The sequence below is a fragment of the Amborella trichopoda genome, chromosome 4 (assembly GCF_054954075.1).
Source record: "Amborella trichopoda isolate Santa Cruz 75 chromosome 4, AtrichopodaSantaCruz75HAP2 v2.0, whole genome shotgun sequence".
NCBI lineage: Eukaryota > Viridiplantae > Streptophyta > Magnoliopsida > Amborellales > Amborellaceae > Amborella > Amborella trichopoda.
This window is the reverse complement of record NC_142339.1, coordinates 20,712,094-20,733,388: the sequence shown is the minus strand read 5'-3', so window position 1 is coordinate 20,733,388 and position 21,295 is coordinate 20,712,094. Positions and strand designations below refer to the sequence as shown.

Genomic DNA, 21,295 nt, shown 5'->3' with positions numbered 1-21,295 from the left:
AGAATTTGCCCTCAAATTCAGTGGCTTGTCATTGGAGGTATCACCACGATATGGAATGAGATGCTTGACATTTAAAACATCAGAAGTGCCAATATGGCTAGGAAACTTCAATTTGTAGGCATTGTCATTAATCTTCTGCACCACTTGAGACAGTCCAAACTTTTGTTGGCTCAACTGATGATATTTAGAACAACTTGGTCTCTAGGACATGTAAGATTGAGCATTGAATCCACCAAAAGGAGACTACCAATCTTGCAATGAATTGATGTGAGTGCAATGTTGGTGCAAAGATTACAACCAAACCCACAAGCATAGGCCTTCTTAACTGCTTCCATACTCTCCAGTCGTCCACTACACCATTTTGATGTAACAATACCAGCAAGGCAATATTGAGAAGATCAAAACATTTCATCTCTTGGAAACATTGTAACTCAACCTTAAAGATATGCAATTCAAAATAACTAGAGATCAATGTTTTCTAGGTTATGATGCCTCTCATAGACATCTCATCCATCACGTTTTGTGCATAGTGAAAACTAACACTGCTACGATACAAATGTGCAATGCTATCGCTCATAAACATACCTGAGGAAACTCTTTTCTTAGGATGCAAGAAAAACTTTGTAATCTGATTCTCATTTTTGCTGAATTTGGTGAGGTCGAGATGCAAATGTTAGGCCCCTTAGTTTTAGGGTTTGGGGGAAGATGATAAGGAACAACTTTTATTCTCCCATCAAAGCAGAGCATCCACTCAGCCTGAGTTCTCTCACAGAGAATGACTTTAGCAATCCTTTGGTGAGCATCTCCTATATTGAACTCACCAGCTGAGAGTTTAGGCGAAAATACCTTGAACTCTTTGGTGTGAACATCATGTGACACCCTAAATTCAAGTAAAACTTGAAGAAGAACATCATCATCATCATTGCTTTTGTCTAACACCATTCTCCTTGCTACTTTCTTAGGGAGTAGGGACTAAGAAACCAATTACTTCCAATACTTTTGGAACAACTCCTTGACATCTACCCTGCTATTCATCAAATATAGAAGCACTCACAAAATCCTCTACAATAGCAGGATCTTCTTTTCGATCCTCTTTACAGATTGGAACACCACTAAAGCTTTGATCATGTATTTATTTTTCAATACCCAAATCTTCATCCAGGTACTTGTCAAAGATTGGCGGTAAGTCCCAGTCCATAACGTGTTGATCTTGAGAAGCATGTGGTGAAAACAAAGTTTTTTCATGGTTGTCCTCGAATAGAGTTCCATAACACCTACTTCAATCATCATCTATTTTGTGCTTAGGTCGATGGAATTGTGCATCGAACTCATGACTAGGATCACACCATGAATTTGACCCGTCGGACACCAACTTGGTCACCGACTTATCGGCCTTGATCTCATCCTCCTTAGACAAGGCTTCCATTTGTGCTAAATCCAATGCTAGGGTTTTGACCAATCTTCTCAGATCTGCAATCCTTTCTTGCGAACGAGCATCAAATGCTTCTAAGGTTGCTACTTTTCCTCCTTTTGCTCTGTGCAGAGGCATGGTTGTTGACATAGGGCACAAAAATCTGCGCTACGTTATTGTTCCATAGTACCATTCTTACTAATCGTTGGGCTCTGATACCAACCTGGCACAGACCTAGTAGCTTGAAGCTAGAGTTTAGCGAAAGACGAAGCTAGGGAAGATCAAAATTTAGAGAAAGATTAAAAAATCAGAGGTAAAAGGAGCACTTGCTGCTCCAGGGTTTTGAATAAAATGTTGGCTATATGGCCTTTGAAGGACATAATCATTGTTGTCATCTTCGCTTCGCTTTGGGCGAAACACCCGAAGCCTTCGGGTTTCCCTTCAACTGAAGCAAACGGAATACTCTTCGATATTCTTCTTTTACTTGCTACTTTTTTAAACTTTCAATAAACAAAAGGAGGTGTAACTATTGAATGCCACGTAAAAAAGGGAAATGCCACCTTATGGATTTTGACAAGCCTTAAAACAAAAGTAAAAGAATATTGATATTTTGGATTTAAAATAATTATTCAAGTACTTTTATGCTCCTAATTCTAAGGGCATTAAAAAAGTAACTTTAAAATTAGTAGTAAAAAAAAAATTTCAACTATTTTATTTATTATTAAATGTGGTAATAAATTTATATATTATTAATTTTTTACTTTTATATTATTTATGAAATTAAAAAAATAGATTTTTATGTATTATAAAATAAATAAATAAGAACCAAACTCTTCCCCTCGAATCAACCGAAGCACCGAATTGCTTCATTTTTTTAGACCAAATCGAAGTAGGCTCCGAAGCGAATATGACAACATTGGTCTTATGCCAAGAGTCTTTCGCTTAGTGGGAGTGAGTGAGAGAGAAATAATCTGGGTGCTTAGCGAACTGGGGCTTAGATTCTCATACCCCGAGTACATGAGGCAATGAGAGCATGTGTTTTGAGAGAGCAATCTCTCGAGTAAGTATGAGGGTAACCTTCAAGCCAGGGCTTGGAGAATCCAATCGAGTATAATAGAACCTGAGTATTTGTTTGAGGAATCGCCTTGTATAAACTGACCATGACTTATGGGACATGAGTTCGTAGACCATTCCATGGCATGTGTATTTATAGTTGTATGGGAAGCCACTTTTCTATAGTATAATCCGACTTAGAAGAGCTAGTGCGCATGTGCTTTGAGAGCACCCCTGAATTAGAGTAGTAATGTGTCCCACAGGGGTGCACTTGTAATCCATTGAGAAATCGATGATGGGAAGCTCTGGCTTGGTGACTTTGATGTGACCAATTATGTATCCCTGCCATAGATTGTGGAACATAGGTCCATTGGGTTAGCTCGAGACATTGGTGGAGCATCATTAGGGACTAGCCCAATGGAGTACTCCGTTTACGATTGTTGAGCCTTGATATCATTGACTTCTTGTCCAAATTTAATTATGATGAAAAATGTTGTGTTAATGATCAAATAACATTTATTAATTTATTGGAAAATTTTGATAATTTTTTGGAATTTTTGGAACACCAAAATAGCCTTTTACAAAATTGTTTATCACTAATTCTATTTGAGGACATCCATGATGGATGCCATGTGACACGCAAGTAGCCATAAGGTGGCCACGTGGCACCCCATGGCCCCACATGCAGTTGACGTTAGCTGTGCTATGTTTTCTGGGAGTGGGGTCCTTTATGGCATTAGTTGATTTGTTTTGTTATATTGTGCCATGTGACATAATGGTTCACATTGTTATATTATGTTATAACTTAAGTGATTAATTTAGTCACATGTCTATTTGCTCCCACATGTGACTTGCTTGGCATGTGTGAAACCAAAGCTCTTTTGTAAAATAAATCGATTTTGAAAAACAATGAGACCATTTATCTTTGATACAAGGAGGTTACAATTAGTTACAACCATCTAATGTGAAATCTGATAGCTTGGGTGTGTCAAAGTTCGAGAAAATTTCTTTTGAAGTTTGAGTTTGGTCAATGAAATAAATGCAACTATCAAATTTCACATCCAATGGTCAAGATTATTTGTGACCACCTTGCATTAAAGATAAATGGTCTCATTGTATATATTTCTTTAAAAAAAATGTTTTTCCACATGGGATTCTCCACATGTGTGCCTGGACCGTATGGACACACCCCATTGGTCTGGTCCATGTGAAGAGGACGGTATATCTGAATTTGATTGGCTTTTTGTTATAGATATTTGTTCACACATGTGGCATGTGCCAATTACCAAATTGGACATGCCCTTGCCCATGAAGTGAACTAATCAATTAATTTAAAACCATGAGCTATTGTGTAAACTCTACTTTGGACTCGAAGGGAAATAAAACATGGAGCAAGGACAAGATGGTAAATGGCTCACATGAGGGTTTAAAAGGAAGGACCATGGTTTTGAATCTCATACCTACCTCTTGGTGGTTAGATGAGGATGAGTGGTTAGGATTATGGACTCTCATGTGCCATAAATCTAAAACATCAAGGGTCAAGATCAAATCACTATTCACCATTTTATATAAATATCACTCAAAGCTCAAACCTAACCTAATCAATTATCACTTTTCAAACTTGAGAGAGAAAATAAAGTGCCCTCTAGCCTCCAATGAAATTCCCATTTTGAGATCACCCCTTTTGCCTTGAGCTTTGAACCCATAAGTCCCATGGTGTACACGTTTTCCTTGCATGAGCAAGAGGGTTCTTGTCATCAATCAAGGTGATCATTTTAATTAAGTTTGATTCTCTTTCCACTATCTTTAGTTGATGAAAGCCTGCTGGAAATCACAGTTTACAGAAGTTTATAGAATCATTGAGCATTAATTTCCATTAATCCATGTTTTTAGATTGCATAGTGCGGTCCTCCTTTCTTTCTGTGTAGTGTAGTTTGATCCTTCACCTATTTACACATCTACTACACTATTTTGTTTACCCGAATTTTCCAGATTGCATACCTCAGTTCTTTAATCTGATTTGAGTTTCAAATATCATCCTTGAGTTAGAAAATAGTGTTCGAAATTGCCTAGATATCATTGAGAAAAGATTTGGTGGTCCGGTGGACCGCATTGTGTAGTTTTCTCCTACATTACTTGTTTTGAGCTAGATCTCTCTAATAGTTTGGATATCCAACCTCAAGGTTATTTTTCTCTCAAATTGAACTTTGATTAGTGTTATTAAAGTGATTAAAATGCTTCCTATGTGATTGATCTCCTTGAGTTTCAAACCAAACCATCCTTGTTCTAGACTATGGGACAACATTAAATCCCCAAAATGTCCGAATTGTGACCCAAAATGTCAGATTAATTCTGTTTTGTTTACAAGAACACCCTAGACCTCTAATCACAACATAAAAGTCCATAACATGATCCTCCATTATGTTTGAGTACATCTCTTATATAAGAAAACCTTAAACATGACTTAATCCAAGGCATCCATCTAATCTAATTATGGCCGTTTATTATAGAAGACTTTAAGTGAATAAAAAGGCAAAGGAATCTATAAATTACTACTTTTGCCCCTAAGTGAATAAAAAGACTCCATAAATTAGTAAAAGACATAGAAGAATGGACTCAGGGACTAATTTGCCCTTCTATGGTTCCTCTTGTAAACTTTAGACTTATCTCTCTTGTCTAGATACTCAAGAGCAGTATTCTAGGCTGCATCATGGATGCACTATGATAGTGGAGCAAGGTGCTCTGGGGCTCTCTCCTCTTCAAAAGACCTAAGTATTGGATCTGAGAAACCTTTAGCTAAAGTGGGTAACAAAAACTTGTTTCTAGTTGGGGAAACTCAACCGAGTCAACTCTATTCTTTTGATAGTCGAGTTTTATAACCGAAAAACTCAGCATGTGTCAGTATGTTTCTTTGCATATACTTTTCTATTTAATCTAAATACTTGCCAGTGGCAATATTGTATTAGATGTGGAAGTATTGTGGTATGACTCAATTGAACAGCTTGGTATGGTTCGTTCTAAAACCACATTGCTTTCTTCTCTACATTCTTACTTAGAAAATTGACGAGGTCGCTGCATCTTCCCTAGTTAAGCATTGGACTCAGTGAAGTTGACTGTTTTGGCAGTGATTGAGTCGGCCACTGAGATTGAGTTCTTAAATATTGCTCTAAAGATAAAGAAACAAACATAGGATGAGTGCATGAAAATTATCCCCCCTTACTCCAGCATGTGTTCTAGAGACTCAGTGATGATTTTCCACATGGACCCTGACGTTTGAATGTTTCCTAAGATCAATAATAAGTCCAAACACCATTTTCTAGCACAAAATAAACTGGAGGATACTGATAGGTGTCACATACACACACATGTTGTCGACGAAACAAAAAATGGAGATTGTGCAGCCTCAATGTACCACCCTAAAGCCACATGGTAGTGAGGAGTTTTGAAGGCTTTTGGAGCTCCGAAAGAAGCCATAGAAAGAGTGTTGACCCAGTTGGACTTTACAACCTTGTTAGAAGGTTTATGCAAATCATGGACTGGAAAGCTAAACTTGGAGGAAAAAGCAAGGACTTGTGCGCTTTTCCTTCATAAGTGAATATTGCTTGAGCTGGAGTTTTAAGGGAGTGATTCGTTTTTGCTAGGGGTACAAGTGGGAGCTTCTAGTTTTTTATACTTAATGTAGACTTATGTTTTTTACATAGGAAACTCTTTTTCCATCGACGGATATTACACATCTTTGGGAAGATGAAAATAAAAGAAAAATTTGCTCTCTCCATTGTTTATTGCTTTCTGTGTATCATCTAGCCATATTAATTCTTGAAACTGAAATGAAACAAGAGGTGGTGTGTTAACTGATTCTTCTAAATACCATAAATATTACATCTGCATGAGTAGTTTTTTTCAGAGTTTTTCGAGGCATTCTTCCAAATATTTTGGCTTTATGTTTTCTGGAGAACTGTATTGTCGATTGTTGGTGTATCAAGTGTCATCGTCATTTTGGCTTCTATGGATGGCAAGATTAATAAGTTTTTGTTAATCAAGTTACATGAACTGTCTATTTGTCATGTTCAATTCGAATAGTCAACAATTTATAAGGTTGAATTCTGTGCAAAATGATATTGTTGAGGTTGATCATTGAGAAGTTTTCTGCTTCGTGGGCTATAGCTTTACAATTTGGTAAATTTCAGGACACTATTTGTACACCTTCCCACTATAGAATTTGTTGCTAGTTGTTACTCTTGAAGGAACTTTGATACTCATTGTAGACACGTGTGCTGTGGATGGCTATTTTATTGCAACATCACAGCCATCTGTGTAATGTTGATGAACGTATTGTCCTCAAAATTCATTTGCATTATGTTTTGGATACTTTTTATGATGTTAATAGTTCGGCGTATGGGTACATATTTTACACAATAGCTGCATGTATTTTTTTCTTTTATGTTTGTCAATCTGAAGTTCTGAGTGACTGATTTGAGAGTTATTTGGACGTGCAGATGTTTTTGTCATAAGGAGCCAATTGGCATGGGCTATGTATGTTCAGTTTGCTTGTCGATATTCTGCAAGTATCATACGAAATGCTCAACTTGTGGGTGAGTTCTATAAGCTTTTCTATTCTTCATTCTTGCATAATATAGTCATGGGATCTTTCATTGTAATACAAGTCAAAGGCATGAAACTTTGTATGTGTACTAATTGAATTTTGAATTATGGTTTCCTTTCCCACTACCAACCATCCCGGCCCGGTTGTCCCGACCTTTCCTCTCCCATCGCTCAGTCCTTATCAAAAGCCCCGGGCAAATTCATCCCCAGGCCCCTTCCGACTCTGCCCTCCCGACTCTGCCCCCCCGGTCCACCATGGTTATCCGAATCTTCCGCCCGAGGTAGCGGTTGCCTCTAGAGTCTCGCTCCAGCATTTCAGACAAGGGATCTCACGGAGTCTCATTTCCTTAATTTAGGATTCTCACCCTTCACTATTTAGGAATCTTGATATTGAGTTATTTAGAATCCAAATCATGGAGCCATGATTCAATCAACATGGGATGGGAGTTTTGGTATATGGAATCGAAATTCAGATGCAAACATTTAGAGTTATAGAATGATTGTTGCATAAAAGGTTTATAGAATGGTACAACTTTATTGTTACATGAATTAAGGGTTATAGAATGATTGCAATGATATTATGGAATGCTCAGGTTTTCAAAATTTTGTTTGAAACATTCTGTTCTTTAAAATTTATTATGAAATTGATACAAATATTGTAGTTTCTTTTTCTTCAATGGAGAAGGATGTGTGACTAGCAACTGTACTAAACCTTGATCCTGAATTCCTGATAATGGGGGAACCCAAAATAAATATCTTATGTTTTAGAGTTTATTATTTGTTAATCAAGTAATTGTACTTTCTTTATTCAATGAATAAGGATTGCATGTCTAGACACCCTAGTCAACCTTGATTCTAATGTGAGGTAACCTGCATTAGTGGCACTCGAGGACCTTGATTCCAATACTATTGAGGAACCCTGATTAAGGGCACTTAATAAATCGATTGAAATATCAGGGGAGCCCTTGTTTAGGGCAGAGGCGTTACATATTTTTCTCTCTCTCTAAAAACACAAATGTCCCGACACCTTTCACTCTTACCCTCACAAAATACACACATGATATTGTTTACCCATATCACAAAGATCTAAAAAAAAAAAAAACCCATACCAGAGCCATTATGGATTTTTATCTCTCTAAAAACACCAATGTCTAGAAACCTTTTACTCTCGCTCTCATAAAATACACACATGATATTGTTTACCCAAAACACACACCCACAATAGCTCTTTCTAAAATCATAAATTTTAATCCATACTAACTGTGAGAGACACTACACGTACCTTGTTGATGTATTGTAGCTGTTGCTTTGGCCGCGACTCCTTTGTGAATCTCCCATAATTTGTGATGGTGTGAGAAAGGGAAGGAGATGGTGGGTGAGATTTGGAATAAAATGAGGGAGGTAGGGACCGGGGGGGGGGGGTGACGGGAAGAGGGGAAATGGAGGCTCTTTCACGGTTTACGCAAAGCAGAGCATGAGGAAGGGGAGACAATAGATATGGTGGTTTCTTTGAGAGGTAAAGGGGGATGCATGAAGAAATTGGGGCAGTGTATTTTATATAGAGGGAGAAGGTAGAGAGTGTTTGTTAGTGGCGTTATTCCCTTAGGGCCTGTTTCATAATTGGAAGGTAAATGTTCCTCGAAAATTGGAAGTTCTTCTTTGCTGAGAAAAAAGAAGTTACTGTAACAAGTTTTAGGTTTCTGTATTTGATAATCTACTGGAATGTTAAAGAAGTTCTAAGTACCTGTGTTTGATAACATGCTGAAAGATTAGCAAGTGATAGTGAAAATTGCAAAATGTAGAGCACAAGTTTGCCATAACATTCATTCAAGCCCTAAAATGACAATAGAGAGTAAATGAAAGACTCCCTACAAAATAAAAAACAAATTCTTCAATAAATATTATGCCATGAACTATCCATTCCTTCAGTTGTCAAAAGCAAATCAAATATACCAAATTTCGACAAAGAAACAACCTAGAGCAAAACAGATGATATAGGTTGTGATGAATAGAATCACTTATACCAATGAACTTTCTAAATTAGAAAGAATCCAAAGGACTACATTTTCTTGTTGAGAAGGCCTTTACAACAAAAAAATAAAAATCCAAATCAGATTGTGGCAATTTCTATGCAGTAATTAGAAAGAATCATACACACAATTAAAATTGCATGTTTAGTACATCCAACAAGGGATTGAAAAGCAACATTGCTTAGGCATCCATTCAAATATTCAAAAAAAGACTTAACAATTTCATTTAAAAATCCACATTTTTATAAGAAAACAATCTCATAGCCATGTAACAATTCGGGCTTTTCGGGCCTCGGCCCGGGCCCGGTCCATTGGCATTCCTACTTACAATCCTAGAAGTTCAAGACTCATTCATAGCATTAAAATCTAATAACTCTCAAATTGGTACTCTATTTTCAGAACTCAAAAAAAAAAACAAACAAAAGAAAACAAAATAGATAGAGATAATGAAAAGAAAATCAGAAAATGCAATATACGTCATTAATTTAATCTTTGAAACCCTGCAAGATAGAGCACACTCCCAAATCAATGATTTTAATAATTTTCAACATTCTAGTTTTATTGTCCATGAAAGAACCCCTAAAATGCCCAATAAAAGAAAACCAGAAAAGTATTCTACCATATCGCTCTACAGAACTTTAAAATCAGAAGATGCTCCTTTTCTCCATTAATAATTTAATTTTTGAAACCCTACAAGATAAAGCACACCCAAAACTAATACTTCTAATAATTTTCAACATTCTGGTTTTATTGTCCACAAAAGAACCCCTAAAATGCCCAATAATGAACTTTCTGAATATGAAAGGAAATTTTAGGGGAAAAAGGAAGGTACTTGATGAAGAGGGCTATGAGAGAGAGGGATAAAGTGAGATAGGAGAGAGAGAGAGAGAGAGAGAGAGAGAGAGAGAGGTACCTGATGAGGAGGCGCAATTGTCAAGGAGGCGGAGTGGAGGCATGGATGAGCAGTCATGGAGGAGGCGGAAGCATAGAGTACAGTGGCATGAGAGTGCTGAAGAAGCGAGAGGGGCAGGTTGGGGGAGGTTCCTTTTTTAAGTTTTGTGGTTTTCCACTAAACTTTTTTAAAGCGCAACAGTGGGAAAAACAACAATATAAAGAACTTTTTTATGCATCTTACATTTTTTATCAAACATAAAACATGAATAGTACAGGTAAGTTCTTTCTTCGGGTAACTAACTTCCTTTTATCAAACGTGCTCTTAGAGAGAGACGAAGAAGGTAGAGGCGGTGGCTGATTGAGTGGCTGCTTTGGGAAGACAACTGACGTGATGGACAATGATGACATTGAGGGGTTTAATGCAAAGGATATTTATTAAGAGATTTTGGGGGTCATGTAATAGAGGGGGGATTTATTGAATCTTCCATAACGGCGGGCATTAAACACTACTAATGGTTATATATATATAGGATATACCGGAACGATACACCGAAACACAGTGGTGTATGCACCAGAACATAGTGGTGTGTTATGAGAGGTAGATTGTGATAGTGGATACAAAGACTAGAGCAAATTTTCAAGCCAAAAAACAAGGCAAAATGGTCACCTTCAACAAACCACTTGCTAAAAACCAAGCTAAGTGAATAAGTTACAATCCTTTTACATAACAATTACGACCATTTCTAGCCTTGTATAACCACTGTAAATAAACTAAAAAACCAACCCCTTATGGGGCAATTACATATAAAGCAAGACTAGCTTATGAATTACACTTCCATAGCACAAATTACATAAACTATGTCCCAAAGCTTAAATACATCACGCAACTAACCTAAACAAAATTCTAAAGAATAAAATCAACTAAATAGGGAATTAGAAGGCCAAATTAAAATGGAAGCCATGTTTCGAGCCCCTTGTGCTGGGGCCACACAATCAGGCCCTATAAGGACTTAATTTTGTCCTTTCGGATTGTACAAAAGTCAGTTCAATCTCACAGGAGTGTCTAATCCAAATGGGAAGAAATTACATACCTTAAAATCACTTCTTAAGATCTCAACACACTGGCATTATCATCCAAAACAGATTGAAAAAGGTTTGAATCGAATTGGATAAAGAACAAGAGAGTTATGGCCAAACTACATACGGTGGTCCCTCGGACCACCAGAACAGTATTGTATGGAAAGATTATGAACCCCCATAAGTAAAAACGTGATGAAAAAGTTCTGAAAATGGAGTGACACTTTGAGACTAAATAATTTGATGGGTTTGAAGCAAAGTAATTAATGTATACTATGCATGAACATGGATTCTCATGCATAAAGGCTATAACTCATGAAGGACCACACTATGAATAAGCATGATGAAAAAGATGATCAAATGGGGATTCTAAGATCAATGAAACTTTTCTAAATTCAAAACTCCAGCAACTATAGATGCCAAGGATATGATCTTATAAGAAAAGAAAATTCAATGGAGTTTACCTTGATAAATGCACACTATGGACTTAAGCATAAGAAAGGAGGACCACTATCAAGATCACCATTAATGGAACTCTAAAAGCTCTCTCTCTTCAATTTTCTCTCACAAAACCTTAGAAGAAGGAGGGGAGCAATAATTTTCCAAAATGGTTTAAGAGTTGAGATAGTTAGGGTTTGAGATCTCATGACGTGCTTTTATAACATGGGTGTAACTTTGGATTCAATCAACACCCTTGATGCACTAATCGAAAGGCACATGAGATGCTAATGTACCTCATGTGCTTAGCAGGTATTAGTTCCTGAATACAGCTTTAGCTATGCTCATGGCGAAGTGGAGCTATAACCAGCGAAGCTGGTTAGCATAGCGTTTATTGTTTTTACCAAAACAATAATGTGTGCTATTTCTTCTTCTATAAATCTCACAAACAAATCACTTGGTGTCCGCACACACGTTGACCTCCGTGATCCTCGTGACCCCCGCGGGGGGTCACGGGGGTAGGGTCGGGTTGGGTCAACTCGACGTCGAGGTAGCGAGGCAGCTTTTGGGGGACTGACCTGTACCAACGGATTTGCTTTGCAGGTACTGCTATGTAGATACAGGTTTGGTTGCGCCAAACTTGCTTCGCAGACACCTCTTCGCGGAAACACTTTACTTTTCTTTTGGTGCTTGAGCAGAGCGATAAAGAGCTAGGATGCTTGCACGAACCTGCTTAGCAGGTTCGTGCAACAAGATGCTCGCAAAGCTCACCAATTTGACCTGTTTCTTTTGAGGCGGGGCTGTAACGCTGGTTAGCGTATTGGTTACTGCTTGCGCTATCTGTATCGGCGGAGATGATCGACGATCACGCACGCCCATGTCTTTTTTTTTGTGAGACTCAAAGTGCTTGCACACTAAAGTGTGCAAGCACCAATAAAATAAGTAGATAAACGGGGCTTTCACCCTCTTTGGCATGGTTTTCCAACAAACATTTATACCAACATTGAAGAAAACTTATGGCCTATTCCGCTTTCGCTCACAACTACTAACGGTATCTCGGTTGATTTCTTAATAGCTACTTAGATGTTTCAATTCGCTATGTTTTTATTGACAGCAATGGTCTTTGCCAGGCCTACAAAGCAAGTACCGCCTCGCGGATACAGCTTTAGCTTTACTTATGGTATGGCAAAGTGGAGCAGGTTATGCTTGCGCCCTTTAAAGTTCTTTTTACGCTGTCTTGTGTGTGGTTTTCCAAGGAGAGGTATGGATCTCAGGATATTCGTTCCTCCTCATACCATTTCGTTACGTGTCACGTCCAATCTTTGCTCTGCCAAGGTATCCCTCGTATGCTATGTTTTTGTAATCTTTTTATTAAAGTACTTACACTAGCCTGCGTAGCAGGCTAGTGCAAGCACCTTGGTATTCAATTCTAATTATGCCTTTATTCTCTTTCAAAAAGCTTATCTTTCAGTTGTATACCTGCGTGCGACCGCACTGACGATCGACATCGCAGATCGTCAGTGCGGCCCGGATCTGTTATTAGCCTGCTTACTGATATAGCGACCCTCGAAAGAGCTAGTCCGCAAATTTGCAACCTCGCAAGATCGCTATTTCTCATCGAGTTTGTTAGATTAGAGTATACCTATATCTTGTTGCATCTAATTACTGGCTTTTCTTGCGTTGTGATTTTTTGTGCTGCAAGCAAGTTTGTAGTCTTAAAAGTCTGCTTTAGGCCATTTTTTTAATTAGACACATGAACTTTAGCACAAGACAAAAACGCTTTTTTTGTTCTTGCAGCACAAACCTATCTGCACAGCAGGTCGTAGGGTGGACTGCAAGCATTCTATAGATAAGACAATACAATATGTAAATACTAGTTAATGTATACACATACACTACCCAACATATTATGAGAAGATACAAATCTCGAAACGCTTGCACCAATCTGCGTAGCAGGTTAGTTTGTAAGAAAAGCAGCTGTTTGCCTGCTACGCGACCTTTTAATGCAGGTTGTTTAGTGCCCAAGCTCCATATAATAAGCACAATGAGCACACCTAGAGGAGTTTTGTGAACACGCTGCCCCGCTTCGCTGGTCGGACAGAGGGAGAGCTTTGCCCCGACACAAGCATAAATACTAGAGACTCTACACCTTGTATTGATATTAACTATTTCTTTATTAATTTAAGATAGAGTTTGCAGTCTTTCTTTATTCCAAACAGGTAGGCGAGCTTTGCTCGCACCCTCCTGCACTCAACTGCGTAGCAGGTTAGTGCAAGGACCCTCTATACATAATACAATATAGAGATTAGTGAGAGACGATGATTATCGACTTGATAAACATCTTTGCAAATGGTAGTGCAAGCGCAAAGTGAAACACTAGATCTAACAATGGCGAAGTGAAAGGCGAGCTTTGCTCTCACCTACACCTTGGCCCCTACACAAAGAAGCAGCGTAGCAGTTGAGTGCAGGAGGGTGCAAGCTTTGCTCGCCATTTTGGCTCTTGGGCTGCTGCCAAAGCAGGCAGTATCAGCTAAGCGGATTGGCTATTGGCGATTGGTAGATCTGCTTCCTTAACCAGCTATGCTGGTCTACTAGCCCTAGCTAGCGCCATACAGATCTGCAAAGTAGACCAGCTACGCTAATATACCAGCGTAGCTGGTATATTGCTTGTGCTCTTTGCTTGCTGTTAAAATGGGGTATGCAAGGGAGGGGGTGCGAAAGCACCCCCAAAAAGAGTGAGCGGACGATAGCGTGTGCTCGTGTCGCCCCGTTTGGTGCTTGCCCACTGAGCTCTTTTACTGCGTTCTGATTGCTTTAGTCATTTATCACCGCACAACATTTCTTTGAGCAGGGGTAGGACTTCAACCTACAACCTTCAGATTATGAGCCTGATGAGCAAACCAATTGCTCTTCCCTGCGAGTGCTAGCTTTGAGCTCGCGCGAATAGGCTAATATAAGTTACGCTCACGCCGATCCGCTTCGCAGATATGCCTGCAGGACTTGTGTTGCAGGTGTTGTGCTATCGGCTTTGCCGATAGCCAAGCCTGCTAAACTATCTCGACCCCCGACTTGACCCGACCCCCGTAGGGGGTAACGGGGGTAAGGAAAGTCGTACAGCTTCAGCTGCGCTCAAGCGCCGTATCTCAAAGTGCTTGTGCACTCAAAGTGCTTGCACACTTCAGTGCAAGCACCAAACTGGCGAGCTTTGTTGCTCGCATCCCCTTGCACATTTAGTGCAAGCACAAGATTGGCAAGCTTTGCTCGCATCCTCTTACACAAACCAGCGTAGCTGGTTAGAATCTGCGTAGCAGGTTAGTGCAAGCACCATTCTCTTAAAAAGAATAGAGAAAAAACAAACTCTCTGTCAGGCGATAGATTGTAAGTATCCTCGGTAGGGGTACGAGCAAAGCTCGCCCTTTCTTATAAGAAAAAGTCAATCCAGCCGCAGGTTCCCCTACGGCTACCTTGTTACGACTTTGCTCCAGTTACTAACCGGATCTTGGCACCTTTAGTTATGGCAAGACAAGATATTAGAATGTTGAAAAAACAGGATCTAATCTTTCTTTGCCAGCTATATGCGCTTCATATTCACTCAATTTCCAGAGCGTGACGGCGGGGAGTACAAGGCCCAGGTACGAGTTCACCGTGATGTGCTGATTCACGATTACTAGTGATTCCAACTTCATGCTTTCGAGTTGCAGAAAGCAATCCGGACTTAGACATCTTTTGAGGATTCGCTCTGATTGACATCATTGCATCCCTTTGTGATTGCCATTGTAACACGTGTGTAGCCCAGCCCATAAGAGTCATGACGACTTGACGTGATTCTCACCTTTGGTATATCACCAACAGTATGACTGGAGTGCATAGTGCGTTCTTACACTACGTGCAACAAGACAAAAGGGTTGCGCTCGTTAAAAGACTTAACCGAAAATCTCCATTATAGAAATCCCAATAGCGTTGGCGGAGCAAGCCATTGAACGCAGCTAAAACTGTGCTCTTTTACGTAGGCTTTTGCTACCGAAAACGCTACGCAAGTCTGCGCACTAGAAGAGGGATCTTCTTTTATCTTGCGATAAAGATCAGACTATACCTTCGCCTCACTATTTCTTGTGAGGTATTGACGTGTTATGCCTTTGCAAAAGACTTCTAGTTATTTGCTTAAAGGGGAGCTTTTTGTCTCGTTGTGCTTGCGGCACGACCCACTACGACCTGCTGTGCAGGTAGAGTATTGCAACCACCCTTTATTAGAAAAAGCATCTTCTCTACTATTAACATTGCCCGCTTGGCTCTTGACTTTCGCCGAGAGCCCAAGTTCAATGAAAAAAGAGATCGAGTCGTTACGGGGTTTTATTAACTATACCAAATGTTGCGCTATCAGATTGGCAAGCAAAGCTCGCATCCCCTTGCACACTTAGTGCAGGCAACCTTGTTAAGTGTTTTGTTTCTTCCCAAATTGGCGAGCTTTGCGAGCATCTCCTTGAGCGTAGCTAAAGCTGTGCCTACGAGGCAGTAGACCAGCTACGCTAACTGGCGAAGCTAGTCCGGCTCTGCTAAGCAGCGCCCAACAACTTGCTTGGAGCCCACAGAGCTAGCGTTAGCTCGCGTCACTGTCCACTTCGTCGATAGCTGCAGCCTTTAACCAGCGTAGCTGGTTCGTGCAAGCGCCAAGCGAGACAGAAGAAACAAGAGATGAACATAGTATAATAGTTAGCAAACTTCCCACGGGATTGTCCAAACACAAAGGACAAGCTATAAAAACATAAATGTTGCTTCTGTGACATTAATCATCTCTACAAATGCAGCATGGCAAATCTTGGTGTAGCAGAGAGCACTGAACATACGGGCTTAGCCCTTAATAGTGTTCTTCGAAACCAAGTCTCGAAGACCTTGTTTCCAAAATTAACGAGCTTTGCGAGCATCTTCTTGAGCGCAGCTAAAGCTGTACCTGTGAAGTAGTATCCGCTTCGCTAACCAAGGAAGCTGGCCCGTCTGCGCTAAGCATCGCCCAACAACCGTTTTGCCAAACTTTGTGCAAGCACCATCACACCAACATGACTTGGTCGGTCACTACATTTTTGTTGACCGCTATTGTCATATCTTGTTTGTAGCAAGAGATCTCTTTTTGCTTGAATTTCCCCGTTATGAATCAGTGTAAAATCTGTGCTATCATAGCAAGCCAATTGCTTTACAACCTTAACCAAAGTGGTTTGCATGACTTGCATATTGACCTCGACTTCGATCCCGGCCCCGACCTTTTACGGTGGTAACGGGAGTAATGGAGGTGATAAAGGTCGTCGTGCAAGTGTCCTCTCCAGATTTACCACTTATTAGTTGAAAACCTGACTAGCACAGTTGGTAAGGTTACCTGCACACCAGCCTTGTTGGTACAGTTATGCAGATCAGGCAACTTAGTTTAATGCGCTATTTATTGCCGGCTCTTTTGTCTGTTGCCGATGTTGAGAGTTCAAGCTAGCCGTCGCTAGCTTTTGTTAAGAGGCAGCTACTTCTTGCTTGCTTTTGTGCTGGCAGCACGCGCCTACCTGCACAATACAATAGGTCGTAGTGCGTGCTGCAAGCACAGGGATTTGCACATAATTATATATAATTGCCCTTGTACGATTAGATCACTCTAAAAGGTCGCAAGTTTGACTTGGTTTACGACACGAGCTGACGACAGCCATGCAACGCCTGTAAATTGAATTTCTAGCTGCTTACACAAATAGAATCAAGGTGGTTGCACCAAACTTACGTCAAGGGCTGGTAAGGTTTTGCGCGTTGTTTCGAATTAAACCACATGTTCCACCACTTGTATGGGCCCCCGTCTATTCCTTTGAGTTTTAACCTTGCGGTCGTACTCCTCAGGCGGAAGATTTAACGCGTTAGCTGCAACCACCAAATTACTTCACATAACCTTCTGTTTGTTGAATGATTTGATAGTGTTCATGGTTGAGGGTGTGGACTACTGGGGTATCTAATCCCATTCGCTCCCCACGCTTTCGCATATCAGCATCAGTGAAGCATTAGAGAGCTGCCTTCGCTTTAGGCGTTCCTCCTAGTATCTACAAATTGAACCTCTCCTCTAAGAATTCCACTCTCTTCTTGCTTGCTCAAGTCTATATCTTTTGTTAACAAGTGCGCTTCCTAAAAGAAACTTAGGGATTTCACAAAGGCTATCTTTCTAAATAACAACCTTGCCACATGAAGATTATAGACAGCCTACATGCCCTTGTAGCCCAATCATTTCGAATCACGCTAGCCCCCCCCGTATTACCTCGGCTGCTAGCGCGGAGTTCATGTAGCTTGTGTATCAAGGTTAACCTGACTGAAAAAGCGAACCGAAACGTGGTGTCTGGAAGTGGCTTTGTAGCGCACACAAGCTCTCTCTAATTTCTTAGGGCATAGACTATACCATCATATTAGTTTCTCTTTGAGCCTCTGCTCAAGCTCGCTTGAACTAGCTTTCGCTAGCTCTTTTTGCTTGAGCGCAGCTAAAGCTGTACCTGCAAAGTAGTATCCACATCGCAACCCAGCGAAGCTGATCCAGTGCTGCTAAGGCCCAAAAAGCTGCAAGACCTGCTTTGTAGGTAGCACAAGCACTATCAGAAACAAGAGCTCGGCGTATTGCAAACAAAACTTTGCCTGCCATCAGTGTTAAAAAATACCATAGTCGTTGAGGGGTTTCTTTAATCTGTGCATACTCTATATCTCAGCAGATATAATAAGGTGTTTGCTCAAACTTTGGGCTCTCCATGGAGCCTCTCGCCAGACCTGTACCAACAGACCTAAACCCAAACCCCTCTGCGGTACCAGCTAACTTGCTATGCAGGTACTGGTTTGCGGTAGTTGTGTAGTTGCTTAGCAGGTAGTGACGCTAGCTAGCGCTCGCTTCGCAGTAAACCAGCTACGTTGGTTGGTGAAGCGGTACCTGCTAAACAGGTTTGAGGTTATCGAAAGTAAAGCTAGCTTTGCCTTTAGCGCAAGCACGTTGCTATTGTCAGAGAAACTTCCCACGGTGTTGTCCTTGCCAAATTCTTGCTTTGCCGCTACTCGTAAAATTGGCGAGCTTTGCGCCTTTTTGCACTAACCTGCGTAGCAAGTTAGTACAAGCACCATAATGTGTCCGCTGGATCGGTGCAAGCAGTAACCATTACGCTAACCAGCGAAGCTTGTTACTGCTCTGCCGATCGGCAGATCTACTTCGCTAACGGCTATGCTGGTCAGCCAACAATTCTATCACAATCTTTCTGGGCAATTCAGGATTTCACCGTTATGAGCCAAGTTTTTGACACGGGATCACTCCCGTATAGGCCAATGTTTTTTAAGAGTACGTCATTATCCACTCTCATTGCAATCGCAACTTATCGCCGCGGTTTCGATTCTTTCTTAAATTAGGGGTTGTAAACCCAAATATCTTTCATCCCCCGTGCAACATGGCTGGATCAAACTTGCGTTCATTGTCCAAGATTCCTCACTGCTGCCACTAAAAAGTATCTGGGCCGTGTCTCAGTCCCAGTGTGGCGGATCATTCTCTCAAATCGGCTAAAGATCTCGGGCTTGGTCGAGCTTTTACCTCACCAACTACCTAATCTTGCGCGAGCTCATCTAACAATGGAACTTTGCCTTTATCTGTATTCTATGCTCTCTTTTTGTAGCGCAAATCGCCTTAGCTTTATTGAGCCTTTGAATTTCGCAGAGAGCAAAAATGAACATCTCTTTTATTCGGTATTGTAAGCATTTTAAAAAGACTATCTACTGAAATTCTGCCGAGTTGCTAGGTAGATTCTAACGTGTTACTCACCCGTTTGCGACTTGCATATAAAAATCTTCACATGCTCGTTCCACTTGCATGTGTTAAGCCTGTTGTTAGCGTTCATTCTGAGCCAGGATCAAACTCTTGTCTGTTTTGTTTCTGTTAGCAGCCTAGAGGTCATTAAGGTGAGCTCTCTTAGCAAAGCAGCAAAGCCAGCTCTGCAGAAAGGCTCCCTCCGTCAATAGCTCTTGCACCTATAAACAGGATTAGCGTACTTTTCTAAACGAGCATGAAGGGATGAGATTTCACACCATTATCACTCACCCTAACCATAAGTTATGCCAGTTTACCATTTTGTCCTTGGCCTATGTTTTTGTTCCAATTATATCCAATATGGCCTTACAAAAATACTCTAGTTTTTTTTAATAATGTATTTGAGTAGATAACCACAAAGGCTAAAGGGCAAAGAAGTAATTGACAAAGCTCACACGTGAAGATATTCTACTTTATCAAAGGCAATCACTTTGTAGATCTAAAATTTCAAACCAATCAATTTAAAGATAATGTCCCCTTCACACATGTATGAAGATATTTTTCAACTCAAATTTGAAAATGCATTTTCTCTTTAATATCAAATAAATAAATTAATTAAACTTCACACATGCCATGCATGACCCATGTGCGAGTTAATTAAGACGTGATAAAAAGGGGGCCTTAATTTATAACATTATATAACAATATATAACAAGACACCATAACGCAACCCCTTATAAGACAAGCAACCAAATGGCAATCTAGTCACCCACCTAGGGATCAGTGCGTAGCTGGGCGGTGATCCTAAAGTGAGGTGTGGGGTGCCATGTGGCAGCCCTATGACCACTTGAATGCCACATGGCACTATAAGGTCAGGACTAAAGTGAAATTTGAGCCAAATAATATGGAAACCCTCATTTTTTTAGCAAATAAAATTCCGAAAAATTCTCTAAAATTCACAATAAGTATTTAAAGTATTTTTGAGCAATTATATGGTTTTTCTCATCATTATAAAATCGGACAAAAGGTATAGTGAGATCTCAGGCTAATAATTATAAGTATCGGAGTATTCCATTGGGCTAGTCCCGAATGATGTTTCGTCGAGTCTCATATCAACCCAATAGACCTATGTTCCATAGTCTAAAGCAGGGAGGCATAATTAGCCATATCAAAGCCACTGAGCGAGAACTTCCGATCATTCGGCTCTCAATGGATTACAGGTGTACCCCTGTGGGACATGATCCAACTCAATTACAGGGGTCCTCTCAAAGCACCTGTACACTAGCTCTTCCAAACTCGGATAGTGCATTTGGAAGAGTGGCTTCCCGTAAGAAATGAAGATGCATATACCATACAATGGTCTCGTGTCAGGATACGGACTTATGTCCCATAAGTCTTGACTATTCCCTACACGGCGCATACTCAATAAGTACTCAGGTTCTATTTTTATCATTTGGATTCTTCAAGCCCTGGCCGATTGCAGCTAAACATGAGGCTAACCTATAAAATCCTGACTAGGAGGTGACCCTCACACCTCCTTGAGAAATTACTTTCTTAACACGTGAACTCTCGATACCTCATGCGTACTCGGGGTAAAAGAATCTGGGCTCTATTTCGCAAGACGTCAAGATTTCAATCTCTCCCACTGAATGAGAGACTACTGGAATTTAGGCCTTGATAGGCCATATTTTCAACAAATCGGACTTGGAAACGAGTATATTTTATGGGCTTAGATTCAAATAGTTTTTGGATCAGTTCTGGTTAGGTTCGGCTGGAATCAGACCTAGACCCGAATAGTTTTCGAGTCCAAGTTTTGGAATCGGACTCGACATGTCATACCCGTACCCGTTGGGTCTTAGGTCTACCTCGTCGGGTATCGGGTCTGGTAGGGTCCTGCTGGAACCAGACCTAAACCCGAATAGTTTTTGAGTCCACGTTTTGGACTCGGATCCGACAATGTCATACTCGTACCCATCGGGTCCCGGGTCTACCCCGTCGGGTCTC

The 21,295-nt window shown here is 40.4% G+C and overlaps 1 protein-coding gene across 48 annotated transcripts in view; it reads left to right on the top strand.

Moving 5' to 3' along the window:
- LOC18423392 (basal transcription factor complex subunit-like protein) overlaps positions 1 to 21,295 on the top strand; it is an 87,580-nt gene that overhangs the window by 28,332 nt on the left and 37,953 nt on the right. For 35 of the 48 annotated variants that reach the window (XR_016053356.1, XR_016053334.1, XR_016053335.1 and 32 more), the window contains one exon: positions 6,961 to 7,056. Coding sequence is in view for 19 of the 48 variants with exons in the window: in XM_088863833.1 (XP_088719959.1) it covers positions 6,961 to 7,056 (96 nt within the window). In the remaining 29 variants the exon portion in view is untranslated. Of the gene's footprint in view, positions 1 to 6,960; positions 7,057 to 7,241; positions 7,670 to 12,635; positions 12,910 to 21,295 lie in introns of those variants that run through there. The other 13 variants (XR_016053340.1, XR_016053353.1, XR_016053358.1 and 10 more) reach the window with 3 other exon arrangements.